Source organism: Eleutherodactylus coqui, chromosome 6 (genome assembly GCF_035609145.1).
Source record: "Eleutherodactylus coqui strain aEleCoq1 chromosome 6, aEleCoq1.hap1, whole genome shotgun sequence".
Classification (NCBI taxonomy): Eukaryota; Metazoa; Chordata; class Amphibia; order Anura; family Eleutherodactylidae; genus Eleutherodactylus; species Eleutherodactylus coqui.
Genome location: NC_089842.1, coordinates 32,178,818 through 32,200,867, shown reverse-complemented (window position 1 = coordinate 32,200,867; position 22,050 = coordinate 32,178,818). Strand labels below are relative to the sequence as shown.

General features: G+C 43.1%; 1 protein-coding gene across 2 annotated transcripts in view; it reads right to left on the bottom strand.

Annotated features, from left to right (window-relative positions):
- The window catches only part of LOC136632008 (phospholipase A2 inhibitor and Ly6/PLAUR domain-containing protein-like), a 63,320-nt gene that overhangs the window by 938 nt on the left and 40,332 nt on the right, over window positions 1–22,050 (bottom strand). For both annotated transcript variants that reach the window (XM_066606541.1, XM_066606542.1), the window contains one exon: window positions 3,618–3,758. In XM_066606541.1, coding sequence (XP_066462638.1) covers window positions 3,618–3,758 — 141 coding nt within the window. The remainder of the gene's footprint in view (window positions 1–3,617; window positions 3,759–22,050) is intronic.

Sequence of the window (22,050 nt, the reverse complement as noted above, 5' to 3'; positions counted from 1 at the left end):
AATCTAATTTTCTCGCTTCCCAATGTCATAGAAACTTGAAATTTGGCACAAGCATTGATTATGTCATAAATAGGAAAAGGTAATGCGTCCCAACTCGATTATTCAATTCTAAGCGCCAAAGAATTAGCGTCCAAATTTTACGTACGGAATAGAATTCTCTCGCTTCCCAATGTAATAGAAACGTGAAATTTGGCAGGAGCATTGATTATGTCATAAATAGGAAAAGCTAATGGGTCCCAACTCCATTATTCAATTATATGCGCCAAAGAATTAGCGTCCAAATTTATGTACGGAATCTAATTTTCTCTCTTCCCAATGTCATAGAAACTTAAAAATTGGCACGAGCATTGATTATGTCAGAAATAGGAAAAGCTAATGGGTCCCAACTCGATTATTCAATTCTATGTGCAAAAGAATTAGCGTCTACATTTTACGTACGGAATGTAATTTTCTCACTTTTCGGTGTCATAGAAACGTGAAATTTGGCACGAGCATTGATTGTCATAAATAGGAAAAGTTAATGGGTCCCAACTCGATTATTCAATTCTATGCGCAAAAGAATTAGCGTCCAAATTTTACGTACAGAATCTAATTTTCTCGCTTCCCAATGTCATAGAAACTTGGAATTTGGCACAAGCATTGATTATGTCATAAACAGGAAAAGTTAATGCGTCCCAACTCGATTATTCAATTGTAAGCGCCAAAGAATTATCGTCCAAATTTTACGTACGGAATCGAATTCTCTCGCTTCCCAATGTTATAGAAACGTGAAATTTGGCAGGAGCATTGATTATGTCATAAATAGGAAAAGCTAATGGGTCCCAACTCGATTATTCAATTCTATGCGCAAAAGAATTAGCGTCCACATTTTACGTACGGAATGTAATTTTCTCACTTTCCGGTGTCATAGAAACGTGAAATTTGGCGCGAGCATTGATTATGTCATAAATAGGAAAAGCTAATGGGTTCCAACTCGATTATTGAATTCTATGCGCAAAAGAGTTAGCGTCCAAATTGTGCGTACGGAATGTAATTTTCTCACATAGAAACTTGAAATTTGGCACGCGCATTGAATGTGTCACAAATAGGAAACGCTAATGGGTCCCAACTCGATTATTCAATTCTATGCGCAAAAGAATTAGCGTCCAAATTTTACGTACGGAATTTAATTTTCTCGCTTTCCAATGTCATAGAAACTCGAAATTTGGCACGCGCATTGAATGTGTCATAAATAGGAAAACCTAATTGGTCCCAACTCGATTATTCAATTCTATGCGCAAAAGAATTAGCGTCCAAATTTTACGTACGGAATCGAATCTTCTCGCTTCCCAATGTAATAGAAACTTGAAATTTGGCACGAGCATTGATTATGTCATAAATAGGCAAAGTTAATGGGAAGTTGTTGAGTACACTCCTGGGAAGATTACTGGCATAGTACATCTATCCTACGATAGGTGGCGCGCGTGCGAGCGTCGTCGACAGTTATGCCCCCCCAGACAAAGATCGTTTGATTTCCATCTCAAGCACAAGAGCAAAAGGCATTACGAGCAACGGGATGCGTGTTCAACTACAAAATGATGCATCTGCCGAACGTATCAGAAGACAATTCCTGGATACTGAGAATGCTGAGGTAAAATAAAAGCTGCGCTGTGATTCGTTGCTATTTTTTATATTGCTGAGGCAGAATAAAAGTTGCGCTGTGATTGGTTGTTATTTCTCTTACTGCTGACGTAACAGGAAAGCTGCACTGTGATTGGTTGTTATATTTTATACTGCTGAGGTAACATATAAACTGCACTGTGATTGGTTGTTATATATTATACCACTGAGGTAACCTAAAAAAGCTGCGCTGTGATTGGTTGTTATCTAGATATATAAAAACGAATGTATGTCTGTCTGTCTTCGCAGCAACGCGCGACGGGTAAGCTAGTAAGCTATAAAATGTTTGCATGTGAAAACTGAAAACCTTTTTCTTCAATTGGCCATACTAGTAACAGCAAATACTTTACTGGCCCCCAAATAGGCAGTCGAGGACTATGTAGTTCACTAGTTTAGTGTTAGTCACAGCAGCAGAAAAAGTCCTAAAGAATTATACCAAATCACCGAAAAGAACTAAAAATTAAGTTTTCTTGAATAAATTATTAAAATATCATGGCGTGTACACTAATTCAACAATTACTCTAGAATCATGTGTAGATTAGGGATGAGCGAGCGTACTCGGAAAAGCACTACTCGCTCGAGTAATGTGCTTTATCCGAGTATCGCTGTGCTCGTCCCTGAAGATTCGGGTGCCGCTGCGGCTGACAAGTGAGTCGCAGCGGGGAGCAGGGGAGAGCGGGCAGGAGAGAGGGAGAGAAAGATCTTACCTCTGTTCCTCCCCGCTCTCCCTTGCAGCTCCCCGCTCCGTGCTGGCACCCGAATCTTCAGGGACGAGCACAGCGATACTCGGATAAAGCACATTACTCGAGCGAGTAGTGCTTTTCTGAGTACGCTCGCTCATCCCTAGTGTAGATCCCTATTCCTATTATATCATCAGGGACCACAGTTTCTGATATCACACAAGAGAGATAGATGTTCAAACCACCTCTACAGTCTCAATTGGTACTATACTTCGAGACTGAAAAGAAAAATAGTTATATCGTAGAATAACTTTTTGTAATACGCAGAAAAGTGGCATAACCACCTACTCAGCGCAGACACACTGTTATGATGTTTCGCACTGTGTATATATCAGTAGAGCAGAATTAGCTATTCCACTGTTTGCTGCAAGATTTACTCAGCTAACAAACTGTAGCTTGTCCTCTTATATCAGCCTCTGGGCAAGTAAAAAATCTTTCTATGTGCTGTATTAAAATGCCTATTGTCATGCAAGGCTATACAGATGACTATCTATGATACAGAAGCAAGGAATAAGGCCTGGATTTAAATGGCTACGTAGGGATCCTTTATATTCACTTGATTCACGTCTACATAAATATTTTTTATTGTTACTCAAATTTGCATTTTACTTTATTTCTTAAGTAACAAAGTGTCAGTAGTTCATTAGTGAGATCAGTACTAATAGATCAGTCACTTGTAGTTTGATTGTACATACGGAAATATTTACAAGTTCGGGCTCCCAGACACTTGCGTTTGCGTTTTTTTGTCAGCGCAATTGTCATTGGGACTTTCTAATGTTAAAAACGCAACGCACCAAAAACGCAAGTTGCACTGCGCTGTGTTTTTAACATTAGAAAGTCCCATTGACAGTCGCGTTGACAAAAAACGCAAACGCAAGTGTGTGGGAGCCCTTATTCTACGATACCGCTATTTTTTTCCAGTCTCGAAGTATAGTACCAATTGAGACTGTAGAGGTGGTTTGAAACATCTAACTCTCTTATGTGATATCAGAAACTGTTCCCTAATGATATAATAGTAATAGGGGATCTACACATGATTATAGAGTAATTGTTAAATTACTGTACACTAATTTGAATAATCTTTTTCAATAAAACTTAATTTTTTGTTCTTTTCAGTGACTAGTTAGGTGTTGGTAAGATCTCTGTGTAGAGATCCTTTCAATCTTAGTCAAAGGTTGCCTATAAAGTGAAGTACAACAATAAAATAGTTATTAAAACCTTGCGTCTCTGTTGCCTGGATAAGACACGTATTCTCATCCCCTGTACATTGGATAGTATCTGAAGTGTAACACCAGTCAGATTTGACAGCAATGCAGGATGGGCAGATCACTCCATTGGGGTTATGGCTTTTTGTTGGAACTAGAAGAGAACAGGAGAAAAAAAGAAGAAGATGACTTGTCTTCATAGCACATAAACTATAATGTATGAACCTATGAAGAACCTTCATCATCCACCCTTCTAAGTGATGAAGCAGTGGTCCCTCTGTTAGAGCCTATTAACATCACAATCAGGACACGTCTTGATCACCTTCTCTATACAGTAGAAAGAAATCAGTGATCTTCCATGCAATACACAGACACAAGAGGTCCTTCAGAGAGAGATCTGCTCAATGCAACAGGTGTCTGCTCTACCGACAGTGAGATGTCTTACTAGATGAACCACCAGTGTTATCTATACATTTCCCAACGGAGCACATGGAAAGATATTCTCCATGGCAGAAGTTCCATTTAAATCTTTCACATCAATATTATCTATATATATAAAATTGAATGTGTGTCTGTCTGTGTGTCTGTCTGTGTGTCTGTCTGTGTGTCTGTCTGTCCTTTATGCGCTACTACACCTTTCATGGGGATCGGATGAATCTTTGGGAAGTTGTTGAGTACACTCCTGGGAAGATTATAGGCATAGTACATTTATGCTACGATAAATGGCGCGCGTGCATGCGTCGTCGACAGTTACGACCGCCCCCCCACGTAGATCGTTCGATTTCCATCATCGCCACTAATTCTCTCACTTCCCGATGTTGTAGAAACATGAAATTTGGCACGAGCATTGATTATGTCATAAATAGGAAAAGTTAATGGGTCCCAACTAGATTATTCAATTCTAAGCGCCAAAGAATTAGCGTCCAAATTTTACGTACGGAATCTAATTTTCTCGCTTCCCAATGTCATAGAAACTTGAAATTTGGCACGAGCATTAATTATGTCAAAAATAGGATAAGTTAATAGGTCCCAACCCGATTATTTAGTTCTAAGTGCAAAAGAATTGGCGTCCAAATTTTACGCACGGAATCTAATTCTCTCACTTCCCAATGTCATAGAAACTTGAAATTTGGCATGAGCATTAATTATGTCAAAAATAGAATAAGTTAATAGGTCCTAACCCGATTATTTAATTCTAAGCGCAAAAAAATGAGCGTCCAAATTTTACGTACGGAATCTAATTTTCTCACTTCCCAATGTCATAGAAACTTGAAATTTGGCACGAGCATTAATTCTGTCATAAATAGGAAAAGCTAATGGGTCCCAAATTGATTATTCAATTCTAAGCACAAAAAAATTAGCGTCCAAATTTTACGTGCGGAATCTAATTTTCTCACTTCACGATGTCATAGAAACATGAAATTTGGCATGAGCATTGATTATGTCATAAATAGGAAAAGTTAATGGGTCCCAACTCAATTATTCATTTCTAAACACCAAAGAATTAGCATCAAAATTTTACGTACGTAATCTAATTTTCTCATTTCCCGATGTCATAGAAACATGAAATTTGACACGAGCATTGATTATGTCATAAATAGGAAAAGTTAATGGGTCCCAACTCGATTATTCAATTCCAAGCGCAAAAGAATTAGCGTCCAAATTTTACGTACGGAATCTAATTCTCTCACTTCCTGATGTCATCTATATATATATAAATGAATGTATGTCTGTCTGTGCTTTTATGTATTACTACACCATTCATCCAATCGCCATGAAACTTTGGGAAGTTATTGAGTGCACTCCTGGGAAGATTACTGGCATATTACAACTATCCTACGATAGGTGGCGCACGTGTGAGCATCGTCGACAGTTATGCCCCCAGACAAAGATCGTTTGATTTCCATCTCAAGCACAAAAGCAAAAGGCATTATGAACCAGCGTGCTCAACTACAAAATGATGCATCAGCCGAACGTTTCGCTTGACAATTGCTGGATATTGAGAATGCTGAGGTAAAATGAAAGCTGTGCTGTGATTGATTGCTATATATTATACTGCTGAGGCAACATGAAAGCTGTGCTGTGAATGGTTGTTATATATTATACCACTGAGGTAACATGAAAGCTGCACTGTGATTGGTTGTTATATATTATACCGCTGAGGTAACTTGAAAGCTGCGCTGTGATTGGTTGTTATCTAGATATATAAAAACAAATGAATGTATGTCTGTCTGTCTTCGCAGCAACGCGCGACGGGTAAGCTAGTCTATATATATAAAATTGAATGTATGCATGTCTGTCTGCGTGTCTGTCTGTTTGTCCTTTATGCGCTACTACACCATTTATCCGATCGCCATGAAACTTTGGAAAGTTGTTGAGTACACTCCTGGGAAGATTATAGGCATAGTACAACTATCGTATGATAAATGGCGCGCGTGCGAGCGTTGACAGTTACGCCCCTCCCCCCCCCCCCCCACGTAGATCGTTTGATTTCCATCATTGCCACCAATTCTCTCACTTCCCAATGTCGTAGAAACATGAAATTTGGCACGAGCATTGATTATGTCATAAATAGGAAAAGCTAATGGGTCCCAACTCGATTACTCAATTCTAAGCGCCAAAGAATTAGCGTCCAAATTTTACGTACGGAATCTAATTTTCTCACTTCGCGATGTCATAGAAACTTGAAATTTGGCACGAGCATTGTTTATGTCATAAATAGGAAAAGTTAATGGGTCCCTACTAGAGATGAGCGAGCATACTCGTCCGAGCTTGATACTCGTTCGAGTATTAGGGTGTTCGAGATGCTCGTTACTCGAGACGAGTACCACGCGGTGTTCAAGTCACTTTCATTTTCTTCCCTGAGAAATTTGCGCGTTTTTCTGGCCAATAGAAAGACAGGGGAGGCATTACAACTTCCCCCTGCGACGTTCAAGCCCTATACCACCCCCCCTGCAGTGAGTGGCTGGCGAGATTAGGTGTCACCCGAGTATTAAAATCTGCCCTCCCGCGGCTCGCCACAGATGCCTTCTGACATAAATCAGGGAAAGTGCTGCTGCTGGTGCTGCTGCTATAGGGAGAGCGTTAGGAGTTATTTTAGGCTTCAAGAACCCCAACGGTCCTTCTTAGGCCATAGAAATCGCAGATCGCACCTATGTGTGATCTGCGATTCCTGTTCTCTTCTCTATATGCGCTCAATGGGGTCGGCGGCAGCAGCGCCGACCCCATTGAGAACATATAGAAGACAAATCATTCTTCTCTGCCACAGCTGTAACAGCTGTGGCAGAGAAGAACAATGTTTGCCCATTGAATTCAATGGAGCCGGCAATACAGCAGGTTCCACTGAAAGCAATGGGCTGCCGGCGATCGCGGGATGAATTGTTGGGAAGGGCTTAAATATATAAGCCCTTCCCTGCAATTCATCCAGAAATGTGTTAAAATAAAAATATATACCGTATATACCGGCATATAAGGCGACGGGGCGTATAAGACGACCCCCCAACTGTCACCTTATACGCCGGGAATACAGCGGTGCAAAGAATTAAAATCATTACTCACTTCTCCTGGCGTTCTGCGGCGCTGCTGCAGGCTGTCGCTCCCTCCTGGTCCCCGGCAGAGCATTGCTTTCTGGACACAGGACTTTAAATCCCCGCCTCCAGAAAACACACGTGCCTTCAGCCAATCACAGCCAATGACAAGAATGGCTCCATTGAATTCAATGGGCAAACATCGTTCTTCTCTGCCACAGCTGTTACAGCTATGGCAGAGGAGAACGATCTTTATGCTGACAGTGGAAGGGGGGGGGGGGGCACTCTTGCCGCTATTGTGGCTTAATAGTGGGACCTGTGAACTTGAGATGCAGCCCAACATGTAGCCCCTCGCCTGCCCTATCCGTTTCTGTGTCGTTCCCATCACTTTCTTGAATTGCCCAGATTTTCACAAATGAAAACCTTAGCGAGCATCGGCGATATACAAAAATGCTCGGGTCGCCCATTGACTTCAATGGGGTTCGTTACTCGAAACGAACCCTCGAGCATCGCGAAAAGTTCATTCGCGAGTAACGAGCACCCTAGCATTTTGGTGCTCGCTCATCTCTAGTCCCTACTCAATTATTCAATTCTAAGCGCAAAATAATTTGCGTTCAAATTTTACGTACGGAATCTAATTCCATCACTTCCCAATTTCATAGAAACTTGAAAATTGGCACGAGCATTGATCATGTCATAAATAGGAAAAGCTAATGGATCCCAACTCGATTATTCAATTCTAAGCGCCAAAAAATTAGCGTCCAAATTTTACGTACGGAATCTAATTTTCTCACTTTGCGATATCATAGAAACATGAAATTTGGCACGAGCATTTATTATGTCATGAATAGGAAAAGCAAATAGGTCCCAACTCAATTATATAATTCTATGCGCAAAAGAATTAGCATCCAAATTTTACGAACGGAATCTAATTCTGTCCCTTCCCAATGTCATAGAAACTAGAAATTTGGCACGAGCATTGATTATGTCATGAATAGGAAAAGCAAATAGGTCCCAACTCGATTATATAATTCTATGAGCAAAAGAATTAGCGTCCAAAATTTACGTACAGAATCTAATTTTCTCACTTCCCAATGTCATAGAAACTTGAAATTTGGAACGAGCATTGATTATGTCATAATTAGGAAACGTTAAAGGGTCCCAACTCAATTATTCAATTCTAAGCGCCAAAGAATTAGCGTCCAAATTTTACGTACGGTATCTAATTCTCTCACTTCCCAATGTCATAGAAACTTGAAATTTGGAACGAGCATTGATTGTCATCAATAGGAAAAGCTAATAGGTCCCAACTCGATTATTTAATTCTAAGCGCAAAAGAATTAGCGTCCAAATTTTACGTACGGAATGTAATTTTCTCACTTCCCAATGTCATAGAAACTTGAAATTTGGAACGAGCATTGATTATGTCATGAATAGGAAAAGCAAATAGGTCCCAACTCGATTATATAATTCTATGAACAAAAGAATTGGCGTCCAAATTTTACGTACGGAATCTAATTTTCTCACTTCCCAATGTCATAGAAACTTGAAATTTGGAACGAGCATTGATTAGGTCATGAATAGAAAAAGCAAATACGTCCCAATTCGATTAAATAATTCTATGCGCAAAAGAATTAGCGTCCAAATTTTACGCACAGAATCTAATTTTCTCACTTCCCAATGTCATAGAAACTTGAAATTTGGAACGAGCATTGATTATGTCATAATTAGGAAACGTTAATGGGTTCCAACTCAATTATTCAATTCTAAGCGCAAAAGAATTATTGTCCAAATTTTACGTACAGTATCTAATTCTCTCACTTCCCCATGTCATAGAAACTTGAAATTTGGCACGAGCATTATGTCATGAATAGGAAAAGCTAATAGGTCCCAACTCGATTATACAATTCTAAGCGCAAAAGAATTAGCGTCCAAATTTTACGTGCGGAATCTAATTTTCTCACTTCCCAATGTCATAGAAACTTCAAATTTGGCATGAGCATTGATTATGTCATAAATAGGAAAAGCTAATGGATCCCAACTCGATTATTTAATTCTAAGCGCAAAAGTATTAGCGTCCAAATTTTACGTACGGAATGTAATTTTCTCACTTCCCAATGTCATAGAAACTTGAAATTTGGAACGAGCATTGATTATGTCATAATTAGGAAACGTTAATGGGTTCCAACTCAATTATTCAATTCTAAGCGCCGAAGAATTAGCGTCCAAATTTTACGTACAGTATCTAATTCTCTCACTTCCCAATGTCATAGAAACTTGAAATTTGGCACGAGCATTGATTATGTCATGAATAGGAAAAGCAAATAGGTCCCAACTCGATTATATAATTCTTTGCGCAAAAGAATTAGCGTCCAAATTTTACGTGCAGAATCTAATTTTCTCACTTCCCAATGTCATAGAAACTTCAAATTTGGCATGAGCATTGATTATGTCATAAATAGGAAAAGCTAATGGATCCCAACTCGATTATTCAATTCTAAGCGCAAAAGAATTAGCGTCCAAATTTTACATACGGAATCTAATTTTCTCACTTCCCAATGTCGTAGAAACTTGAAATTTGGAACGAGCATTGATTATTTCATAATTAGGAAACGTTAATGGATCCCAACTCGATTATTCAATTCTAAGCGCCAAAGAATTAGCGTCCAAATTTTACGTACGGTATCTAATTCTCTCACTTCCCAATGTCATAGAAACTTGAAATTTGGCACGAGCATTGATTGTCATCAATAGGAAAAGCAAATAGGTCCCAACTCAATTAAATAATTCTAAGCGCAAAAGAATTAGCGTCCAAATTTTACGTACGGAATCTAATTTTCTCACTTCCCAAAATCATAGAAACTTGAAATTTGGAACGAGCATTGATTATGTCATAAATAGGAAAAGCTAATAGGTCCCAACTCGATTATTTAATTCTAAGCGCAAAAGAATTAGCGTCCAAATTTTACGTACGGAATCTAATTCTGTCACTTCCAATGTCATAGAAACTTGAAATTTGGCACGAGCATTGAATATGTCATGAATAGGAAAAGCAAATAGGTCCCAACTCGATTATATAATTCTATGAACAAAAGAATTAGCGTCCAAATTTTACGTACGGAATCTAATTCTGTCACTTCCAATGTCATAGAAACTTGAAATTTGGCACGAGCATTGAATATGTCATGAATAGGAAAAGCAAATAGGTCCCAACTCGATTATATAATTCTATGAACAAAAGAATTAGCGTCCAAATTTTACGTATGGAATCTAATTTTCTCACTTCCAATGTCATAGAGACTTGAAATTTGGCACGAGCATTGATTATGTCATAATTAAGAAAAGCAAAGGGCCCCAACTCGATTATTCGATTCTAAGCGCAAAAGAATTAGCGTCCAAATTTTACAGACAGAATCTAATTTTCTCACTTCCCAATGTCATAGAAACTTGAAATTTGGAACGAGCATTGATTATGTCATGAATAGGAAAAGCAAATACGTCCCAACTCGATTAAATAATTCTATGCGCAAAAGAATTAGCATCCAAATTTTACGCACAGAATCTAATTTTCTCACTTCCCAATGTCATAGAAACTTGAAATTTGGAACGAGCATTATGTCATAAATAGGAAAAGCTAATAGGTCCCAACTCGATTATTCAACTCTAAGCGCAAAATAATTAGCGTCCAAATTTTACGTACGGAATGTAATTTTCTCACTTCCCAATGTCAAAGAAATTTGAAATTTGGAACGAGCATTGATTATGTCATAATTAGGAAACGTTAATGGGTTCCAACTCAATTATTCAATTCTAAGCGCCGAAGAATTATTGTCCAAATTTTACGTACAGTATCTAATTCTCTCACTTCCCAATGTCATAGAAACTTGAAATTTGGTATGAGCATTGATTATGTCATCAATAGGAAAAGCAAATAGGTCCCAACTCGATTATATAATTCTATGCGCAAAAGAATTAGCGTCCAAATTTTACGTACGGAATCTAATTTTCTCACTTCTCAATGTCATAGAAACTTGAAATTTGGAACGAGCATTGATTATGTCATGAATAGGAAAAGCAAATAGGTCCTAACTAGAGATGAGCGAGCACCAAAATACTCGGATGCTCGTTACTCGAGACGAATTTTTCGCGATGCTCGAGGGTTCGTTACGAGTAACGAACCCCATTGAAGTCAATGGGCAACCCGAGCATTTTTGTATATCGCTGATGCTCGCTAAGGTTTTCGTTTGTGAAAATCTGGACAATTCAAGAAAGTGATGGCAACGACACAGCAACGGATAGGGCAGGTGAGGGGCTACATGTTGGGCTGCATCTCAAGTTCCCAGGTCCCACTATTAAGCCACAATAGCGGCAAGAGTGAGCCCCCCCCAACAACTTTTACATCTGAAAAGCCCTCATTAGCAATGCATACCTTAGCTAAGCACCACACTACCTCCAACAAAGCACAATCACTGCCTGCATGACACTCCGCTGCCACTTCTCCTGGGTTACATGCTGCCAAATCCCCCCCCACGACCCAGTGTCCACAGCGCACACCAAACTGTCCCTGCCCAGCCTTCAGCTGCCCTCATGCCACGCTACCCTCATGTCTATTTATAAGTGCGTCTGCCACAGGAAAAGCAGGCACACACTGCAGAGGGTTGGCATGGCTAGGCAGCGACCCTCTTTAAAAGGGGCGTGGCGATAGCCCACAATGCTGTACAGAAGCAATGAGAAATCCAATCCTGTGCCACCTCCATCTTTAGCTGCACACGTGGGCATAGCAATGGGGAACCTATGTGCCACACACTATTCATTCTGTCAAGGTGTCTGCATGCCCCAGTCTGACCGCGTTTTTTTATAAATAGTCACAGCCAGGTACAACTCCGCAATGGGAATTCCGTGTGCACCCACAGCATGGGTGGCTCCCTAGAACCCACCAGCTGTACATAAATCCCATTGCATTGCCCATCACAGCTGAGGTAGTAATGTCATGTTTAATGCAGGTGGGCTTCGGCCCACACTGCATGCCCCAGTCAGACTGGGGTTCTTTAGAAGTGGAAACAGATGCATTTACAACTCCCTGTGGACCCACAGCATGGGTGGCTCCCTGGAACCCACCGGCGGTACATAAATATATCCCATTGCATTGCCCAACACAGCTGAGGTAGTAATGTCATGTTTAATGCAGGTGGGCTTCGGCCCACACTGCATGCCCCAGTCAGACTGGGGTTCTTTAGAAGTGGAAACAGATGCATTTACAACTCCCTGTGGACCCACAGCATGGGTGGGTGCCAGGAAGCCACCGGAGGTACATAAATATATCCAATTGCATTGCCCAACACAGCTGAGGTAGTAATGTCATGTTTAATGCAGGTGGGCTTCGGCCCCCACTGCATGCCCCAGTCAGACTGGGGTTCTTTAGAAGTGGAAACAGATGCATTTACAACTCCCTGTGGACCCACAGCATGGGTGGGTGCCAGGAAGCCACCGGCGGTACATAAATACATCCCATTGCAGTGCCCAACACAGCTGATGTAACGTCAGCTGTAATGCAGGTGGGCTAAAAATTAATTTGATTACACTGTAGGCGAGGGCCCCCAAAAATTGATGTATCAACAGTACTAATGTACCTCAGAAAAATTGCCCATGCCCAACCAAGAGGGCAGGTGAAACCCATTAATTGCTTTGGTTAATGTGGCTTAATTGGTAACTAGGCCAGGAGGCAGCCCAGTTAAAATAAAAATTGGTTGAGGTGAAAGTTTCAACGCTTTAATGAGCATTGAAACGTATAAAAATTGTTTAGAAAAATTATATGACTGAGCCTTGTGGGCCTAAGAAAAATTGCCCGTTCGGCGTGATTATGTGAGGTTTCAGGAGGAGGAGCAGGAGGAGGAGGAGGAGGAATATTATACACAGATTGATGAAGCGAAAAGGTCCCCGTTTTTGAAGGGGATACAGAACGATGCTTCCATCCGCGGGTGCAGCCTACGTATTGCTTAGGTATCGCTGCTGTCCGCTGGTGGAGAAGAGAAGTCTGGGGAAATCCAGGCTTTGTTCATCTTGATGAGTGTTAGCCTGTCGGCACTGTCGGTTGACAGGAGGGTACGCTTATCTGTGATGATTCCTCCAGCCGCACTAAACACCCTCTCTAACAAGATGCTAGCCGCAGGACAAGCAAGCACCTCCAGGGCATACAGCGCGAGTTCAGGCCACGTGTCCAGCTTGCGCTGTCGGATGGGAATTTTACCATCAGTTTGTCCGCCAGGGTCCTGTGGTATAGCAACACTCTCAAACCCCTTTCCTCTTCGGGTATGAGAGTGGAAAGGTTCTCCTTATAGCGTGGGTCGAGCAGTGTGTACACCCAGTAATCCGTAGTGGCCAGAATGCGTGTAACGCGAGGGTCACGAGAAAGGCATCCTAACATGAAGTCAGCCATGTGTGACAGGGTACCTGTACGCAACACATGACTGTCCTCACTAGGAAGATCACTTTCAGGATCCTCCTCCTCAGGCCATACACGCTGAAAGGATGACAGGCCAGCAGCATGTGTACCCTCACCAGTGGGCCAAGCTGTCTCTTCCCCCTCCTCCTCATCTTCCTCCTCCTCCTCCTCCTCCTCACTGTGCTGAGATATAGACAGGAGGGTGCTCTGACTATCCAGCGACATACTGTCTTTCCCCGGCTCTGTTTCCGAGCGCAAAGCGTCTGCCTTTATGCTTTGCAGGGAACTTCTCAAGAGGCATAGCAGAGGAATGGTGATGCTAATGATTGCAGCATCGCCGCTCACCACCTGGGTAGACTCCTCAAACTTTCCAAGGACCTGGCAGATGTCTGCCAACCAGGCCCACTCTTCTGAAAATAATTGAGGAGGCTGACTCCCACTGCGCCGCCCATATTGGAGTTGGTATTCCACTACAGCTCTACGCTGCTCATAGAGCCTGGCCAACATGTGGAGCGTAGAGTTCCACCGTGTGGGCACGTCGCACAGCAGTCGGTGCACTGGCAGATTAAACCGATGTTGCAGGGTCCGCAGGGTGGCAGCGTCCGTGTGGGACTTGCGGAAATGTGCGCAGAGCCGGCGCACCTTTCCGAGCAGGTCTGACAAGCCTGGGTAGCTTTTCAGAAAGCGCTGAACCACCAAATTAAAGACGTGGGTCAGGCATGGCACGTGCGTGAGGCTGCCGAGCTGCAGAGCCGCCACCAGGTTACGGCCGTTGTCACACACGACCATGCCCGGTTGGAGGCTCAGCGGTGCAAGCCAGCGGTCGGTCTGCTCTGTCAGACCCTGCAGCAGTTCGTGGGCCGTGTGCCTCTTATCTCCTAAGCTGAGTAGTTTCAGCACGGCCTGCTGACGCTTGCCCACCGCTGTGCTGCCACGACGCGCGACACCGACTGCTGGCGTCGTGCTGCTGCTGCTGACACATCTTGATTGCGAGACAGAGGTTGCGTTGGAGGAGGAGGAGGAGGAGGAGGGTGCTTTAGTGGAGGAAGCATACACCGCCGCAGATACCACCACCAAGCTGGGGCCCGCAATTCTGGGGGTGGGAAGGACGTGAGCGGTCCCAGGCTCTGACTCTGTCCCAGCCTCCACTAAATCACCCAATGTGCCGTCAGGGAGATATAGTGGCCCTGCCCGCCTGTGCTTGTCCACGTGTCCGTTGTTAAGTGGACCTTGGCAGTAACCGCGTTGGTGAGGGCACGTACAATGTTGCGGGAGACGTGGACGTGCAGGTCTGGGACGGCACATCGGGAAAAATAGTGGCGACTGGGAACTGAGTATCGCGGGGCAGCCGCCGCCATCATACTTTTGAAAGCCTCCGTTTCCACAACACTATACGGCAGCATCTCCAGGCTGATAAATTTGGCTATGTGCACGTTTAACGCTTCAGCGTGCGGGTGCGTGGCGGCGTACTTGCGCTTGCGCTCAAACACTTGCGCTAGCGACGGCTGGACGGTGCGTTGACAGACATTGGTGCAGGCCAGGAGACGGTAGTGCCTGTGTCCTCAGAGCGGGGTTGGATCTCAGTGGCAGGTTGGGGCACAGGGGGAGAGGCAGCGGTGCAAACCGGAAGCGGTGAACGGCCTTCATCCCACCTTGTGGGGTGCTTGGCCATCATATGCCTGCGCATGCTGGTGGTGGTGAGGCTGGTGGTGGTGGCTCCCCGGCTGATCTTGGCGCGACAAAGGTTGCACACCACTGTTCGTCGGTCGTCTGCACTCTCAGTGAAAAACTGCCAGACCTTTGAGCACCTCGGCCTCTGCAGGGTGGCATGGCGCGAGGGGGCGCTTTGGGAAACAGTTGGTGGATTATTCGGTCTGGCCCTGCCTCTACCCCTGGCCACCGCACTGCCTCTTGCAACCTGGCCTGCTGCTGTCCTTGCCTCCCCCTCTGAAGACCTGTCCTCAGTAGGCGTAGCAAACCAGGTGGGGTCAGTCACCTCATCGTCCTGCTGCTCTTCCTCAGAATCCTCTGTGCGCTCCTCCCTCGGACTTAATGCCCTTACTACTACCTCACTGATAGACAACTGTGTCTCATCATCATCGGCCTCCTCACCCACTGAAAGGTCTTGAGACAGTTGCCGGAAGTCCCCAGCCTCATCCCCCGGACCCCGGGAACTTTCCAATGGTTGGGCATCAGTCAGGATAAACTCCTCTGGTGGGAGAGGAACCACTGCTGCCCAATCTAAGCAGGGGCCCGAGAACAGTTCCTGGGAGTCTGCCCGCTCCTCAGAATGTCTCATTTTCATGGAGTGAGGAGGCTGGGAGGGAGGAGGAGCAGCAGCCAGAGGATTCTGAGTTGCAGCAGTGGACGGCGCAGAACTGTGGGTGGACAAAAGGTTGCTGGAAGCACTTTCTGCCATCCACGACAGGACCTGCTCACACTGCTCATTTTCTAATAAAGGTCTACCGCGTGGACCCATTAAATGTGCTATGAATGTGGGCACGCCAGAAACGTGCCTCTCTCCTAATCCCGCAGCAGTCGGCTGTGATACACCTGGATCAGGAGCTCGGCCTGTGCCCACACCCGAACTAGGGCCTCCGCGTCCTTGGCCGTGCCCACGTCCTCTAGGCCTACCCCTACCCCTCAGCATGCTGTATTACCAGGAATGCAGAAACACAACGCTGTAATTAAATGTGCCGCTTATTGGCCTGTGGTTGGAGGCTGAGTTCGCTTACGGAACGCCAGGAAATAATTTGGCGCAAGCCTGCTGTAACACTTAGCTGGCTGCGTATTTATTTGGAGAACTACTACCCCCAGCAGACACGGACCCAGAACACTGAGCACAGTGACAGGCAGGCCAAATAGATTTTTTTCCAATATTTTTTGGAAAAGGACCACACTGCGTATATTCAATCTATAATATATGTCTTCTGGCCCTGCCTACACACTTCTGTCCCTGGAGTATTACTGCAGGGCGCAATGCTCTGCACGGCCGATATACCAAAAAAAAAAAAAGTGCAACACTGCTAAAAGCAGCCTCCACACTACTGCACACGGTTAGATGTGGCCCTAAGAAGGACCGTTGGGGTTCTTGAAGCCTACAATACTCCTAACACTCTCTCTACAGCAGGTCCAACAGGATACCACTGTCCCTGATCTCTGTCACAACGCATCTGAGGCGAGCCGCGGGAGGGGCCGATTTTTATACTCGGGTGACACCTGATCTCCCCAGCCACTCACTGCAGGGGGGTGGTATAGGGCTTGAACGTCTCAGGGGGAAGTTGTAATGCCTTCCCTGTCTTTCAATTGGCCAGAAAAGCGCGCTAACGTCTCAGACATGAAAGTGAAAGTAACCCGAACATCGTATGGTGCTCGTTACGAGTAACGAGCATCTCGAACACGCTAATACTCGAACGAGTATCAAGCTCGGACGAGTACGTTAGCTCATCTCTAGTCCCAACTCGATTATATAATTCTATGCGCAAAAGAATTAGCGTCCAAATTTTACGTACAAAATCTAATTTTCTCACTTCAGAATGTCATAGAAACTTGAAATTTGGCACAAGCATTGATTATGTCATAAATAGGGAAAGCTAGTGGATCCCAACTCAATTATTCAATTCTAAGCGCCAAAGAATTAGCGTCCAAATTTTACGTACGGAATCTAATTCCATCACTTCCCAATGTCATAGAAACTTGAAATTTGGCCAAGCATTGATTATGTCATAAATAGGAAATGCTAATGGGTCCCAACTCAATTATTCAATTCTAAGCGCAAAAGAATTAGCGTCCTAATTTTACGTACGGAATGTAATTTTCTCGCTTCCCAATGTCATAGAAACTTGAAATTTGGCATGAGCATTGATTATGTCAAATAGGAAAAGTTAATAGGTCCCAACTCGAATATTTAATTCTAAGCGCAAAAGAATTAGCATCCAAATTTAACGTACGGAATCTAATTTTCTCACTTCCAATGTCATAGAGACTTGAAATTTGGCACGAGCATTGATTATGTCATAATTAGGAGAAGTTCATGGGTCCCAACTCGATTATTCGATTCTAAGCGCCAAAGAATTAGCGTCCAAATTTTACGTACGGAATCTAATTTTCTCACTTCCCAATGTCATAGAAACTTGAAATTTGGAACGAGCATTGATTATGTCATAAATAGGAAAAGCTAATAGGTCCCAACTCGATTATTCAATTCTAAGCGCCAAACAATTAGCGTCCAAATTTTACGTACAGTATCTAATTCTCTCACTTCCCAATGTCATAGAAACTTGAAATTTCGCACGAGCATTGATTATGTCATGAATAGGAAAAGCAAATAGGTCCCAACTCGATTATATAATTCTATGCGCAAAAGAATTAGCGTCCAAATTTTACGTACGGAATCTAATTTTCTCACTTCCCAATGTCATAGAAACTTGAAATTTGGCATGAGCATTGATTATGTCATAAATAGGAAAAGCTAATGGATCCCAACTCGATTATTCAATTCTAAGCGCAAAAGAATTAGCGTCCAAATTTTACGTACAAAATCTAATTTTCTCACTTCCCAATGTCATAGAAACTTGAAATTTGGCACAAGCATTGATTATGTCATAAATAGGGAAAGCTAGTGGATCCCAACTCAATTATTCAATTCTAAGCGCCAAAGAATTAGCGTCCAAATTTTACGTACGGAATCTAATTCCATCACTTCCCAATGTCATAGAAACTTGAAATTTGGCCAAGCATTGATTATGTCATAAATAGGAAATGCTAATGGGTCCCAACTCAATTATTCAATTCTAAGCGCAAAAGAATTAGCGTCCTAATTTTACGTACGGAATGTAATTTTCTCGCTTCCCAATGTCATAGAAACTTGAAATTTGGCATGAGCATTGATTATGTCAAATAGGAAAAGTTAATAGGTCCCAACTCGAATATTTAATTCTAAGCGCAAAAGAATTAGCGTCCAAATTTAACGTACGGAATCTAATTTTCTCACTTCCAATGTCATAGAGACTTGAAATTTGGCACGAGCATTGATTATGTCATAATTAGGAGAAGTTCATGGGTCCCAACTCGATTATTCGATTCTAAGCGCCAAAGAATTAGCGTCCAAATTTTACGTACGGAATCTAATTTTCTCACTTCCCAATGTCATAGAAACTTGAAATTTGGAACGAGCATTGATTATGTCATAAATAGGAAAAGCTAATAGGTCCCAACTCGATTATTCAATTCTAAGCGCCAAACAATTAGCGTCCAAATTTTACGTACGGTATCTAATTCTCTCACTTCCCAATGTCATAGAAACTTGAAATTTCGCACGAGCATTGATTATGTCATGAATAGGAAAAGCAAATAGGTCCCAACTCGATTATATAATTATTTGCGCAAAAGAATTAGCGTCCAAATTTTACGTACGGAATCTAATTTTCTCACTTCCCAATGTCATAGAAACTTGAAATTTGGCATGAGCATTGATTATGTCATAAATAGGAAAAGCTAATGGATCCCAACTCGATTATTCAATTCTAAGCGCAAAAGAATTAGCGTCCAAATTTTACGTACGGAATCTAATTTTCTCAATTTGCGATATCATAGAAACATGAAAATTGGCATGAGCATTGATTATGTCATAAATAGGAAAAGCTAATAGGTCCCAACTCGATTATTCAATTCTAAGCGCCAAAGAATTAGCGTCCAAATTTTACGTACGGAATCTAATTCCATCACTTCCCAATGTCATAGAAACTTGAAATTTGGCACAAGCATTGATTATGTCATAAATAGGAAAAGTTAATAGGTCCCAACTCGAATATTTAATTCTAAGCGCAAAAGAATTAGTGTCCAAATTTAACGTACGGAATCTAATTTTCTCACTTCCAATGTCATAGAGACTTGAAATCTGGCACGAGCATTGATTATGTCATAATTAGGAGAAGTTCATGGGTCCCAACTCGATTATTCAATTTTAAGTGCCAAAGAATTAGCGTCCAAATTTTACCTACGGAATCTAATTTTCTCACTTCGCGATGTCATAGAAACATGAAATTTGGCATGAGCATTGATTATGTCATAAATAGGGAAAGCTAATAGGTCCCAACTCGATTATTCAATTCTAAGCGCAAAAAAAATAGCGTCCAAATTTTACGTACGGAATGTAATTCCATCACTTCCCAATGTCATAGAAACATGAAATTTGGCACGAGCATTGATTATGTCATAATTAGGAAACGTTAATAGGTCCCAACTCGATTATTCAATTCTAAGCGCCAAAGAATTAGCGTCCAAACTTCACGTACGGAATCTAATTTCATCACTTCCCAATGTCATAGAAACTTGAAAGTTGGCCAAGCATTGATTATGCCTAGAGATGAGCGAGCACCAAAATGCTCAGGTGATCGGTACTCGGGACGAAATTTTCGCGATGCTCGGGTGTTCGTTTCGAATAACGAACCCCATTGAAGTCAATGGGCGACCCGAGCATTTTTGTATTTCGCCGATGCTCGCTAAGGTTTCCATGTGTGAAAATCTGGGCAATTCAAGAAAGTGATGGGAACGACACAGCAACGGATAGGGCAGGCGAGGGGCTACATGTTGGGCTGCATCTCAAGTTCACAGGTCCCACTATTAAACCACAATACCGGCAAGAGTGCCCCCCCCCTCCCAACAACTTTTACTTCTGAAAAGCCCTCATTAGCATGGCATACCTTAGCTAAGCACCACACTACCTACAACAAAGCACAATCACTGCCTGCATGACACTCTGCTGCCACTTCTCCTGGGTTACATGCTGCCCAACCCCCCTCCCCCCTGCATGACGCAGTGTCCACAGCGCACACCAAACTGTCCCTGCGCAGCCTTCAGCTGCCCTCATGCCACACCACCCTCATGTCTATTTATTAGTGCGTCTGCCATGAGGAGGAACTGCAGGCACACACTGCAGAGGGTTGGCAAGGCTAGGCAGCGACCCTCTTTAAAAGTGGTGGGGCGATAGCCCACAATGCTGTACAAAAGCAATGAGAAATCCAATCCTGTGCCACCTCCATCAGGAGCTGCACACGTGGGCATAGCAATGGGGAACCTATGTGCCACACACTATTCATTCTGTCAAGGTGTCTGCATGCCCCAGTCAGACTGGTAATATGTACCTTAACAGTAACCACATTGGTGGTAATGTGGTGGTGACTGCGGACCTAGTAGCGCGGTTGTATTTTGTTGGTTTTCGGAATGTGGCCAGGATTAAGTGGGCCGTGGCGGGGGGGTGGTGGGGTGGCTCTATTGTTGTGTCGGTAAAGGTGAAATTCTTCGACTGCCACCACACGAACCAATGCAAAGGCATTTGCCAAGAATGTTTTCATTGTTGGAGGAGGAGGGGGATGTTTTTGAGGCAATACGGGTCCTCTCCACGTGTCCGTGGTTATATGCACCTTAACAGTAACCGCGTTGGTGGGAAATGGCCTCGCTGCCATCATGTCTTTGGGAAGCCTCTGTTTCCACACCCCAGAGACATACTATTAGCAGCGGTATAGGCAGAGCCCATAATTCGTAACATTTCAGCCGTAGCATTAGGACAGGCCCCATTAACATATCACTAGCAGCATTATAGGGGGAGCACAGTATTAGTTCCATTTCAGTAATAGTAGCACTCAAGACAGGCCCCAGTAACAATTCTGAAGCAGCAGTATAGTGGGAGCGCAGTCTTCGTTCCATTTCAGTAATAGTAGCACTCAAGACAGGCACCAGTAACAATTCCGAAGCAGCAGTATAGTGGGAGTGCAGTCTTAGTTCCATTCCAGTAGCTGCAGTATAGCCAAAGCCCAAGTTACATTTATGTAGCTAAAGTGTAGGCCAACCCCACACACACTTCTGTACCATGAGTGCAGGCGAAGAACATAGAAATTGCTATGATTACACTGTAGGTGAGGGCCCAAAAAAATTGGTGTACCAACAGTACTAATGTACCTCAGTAAAAATTGGCCATGCCCAACCAAGATGGCAGGTGAAACCCATTAATAGCTTTGGTTAATGTGGCTTAAGTGGTAACTAGGCCTGGAGGCAGCCCAGTTTAACGAAAAATTGTTTCAAGTTAAAGTTCCAACGCTTTTAAGAGAATTGAAACGTCTAAAAAAATTTTAGAAAAATTATATGAGTGAGCCTTGTGGCCCTAAGAAAAATTGCCCGTTCAGCGTGATTACGTGAGGTTTCAGGAGGAGGAGCAGAAGGAGGAATATTATACACAGATTGATGAAGCAGAAATGTCCCCGTTTTGGATGGTGAGAGAGAACGATGCTTCCATCCGCGGGTGCAGCCTACGTATTGCTTAGGTATCGCTGCTGTCCGCTGGTGGAGAAGAGAAGTCTGGGGAAATCCAGGCTTTGTTCATCTTGATGAGTGTTAGCCTGTCGGCACTGTCGGTTGACAGGCGGGTACGCTTATCTGTGATGATTCCCCCAGCCGCACTAAACACCCTCTCTGACAAG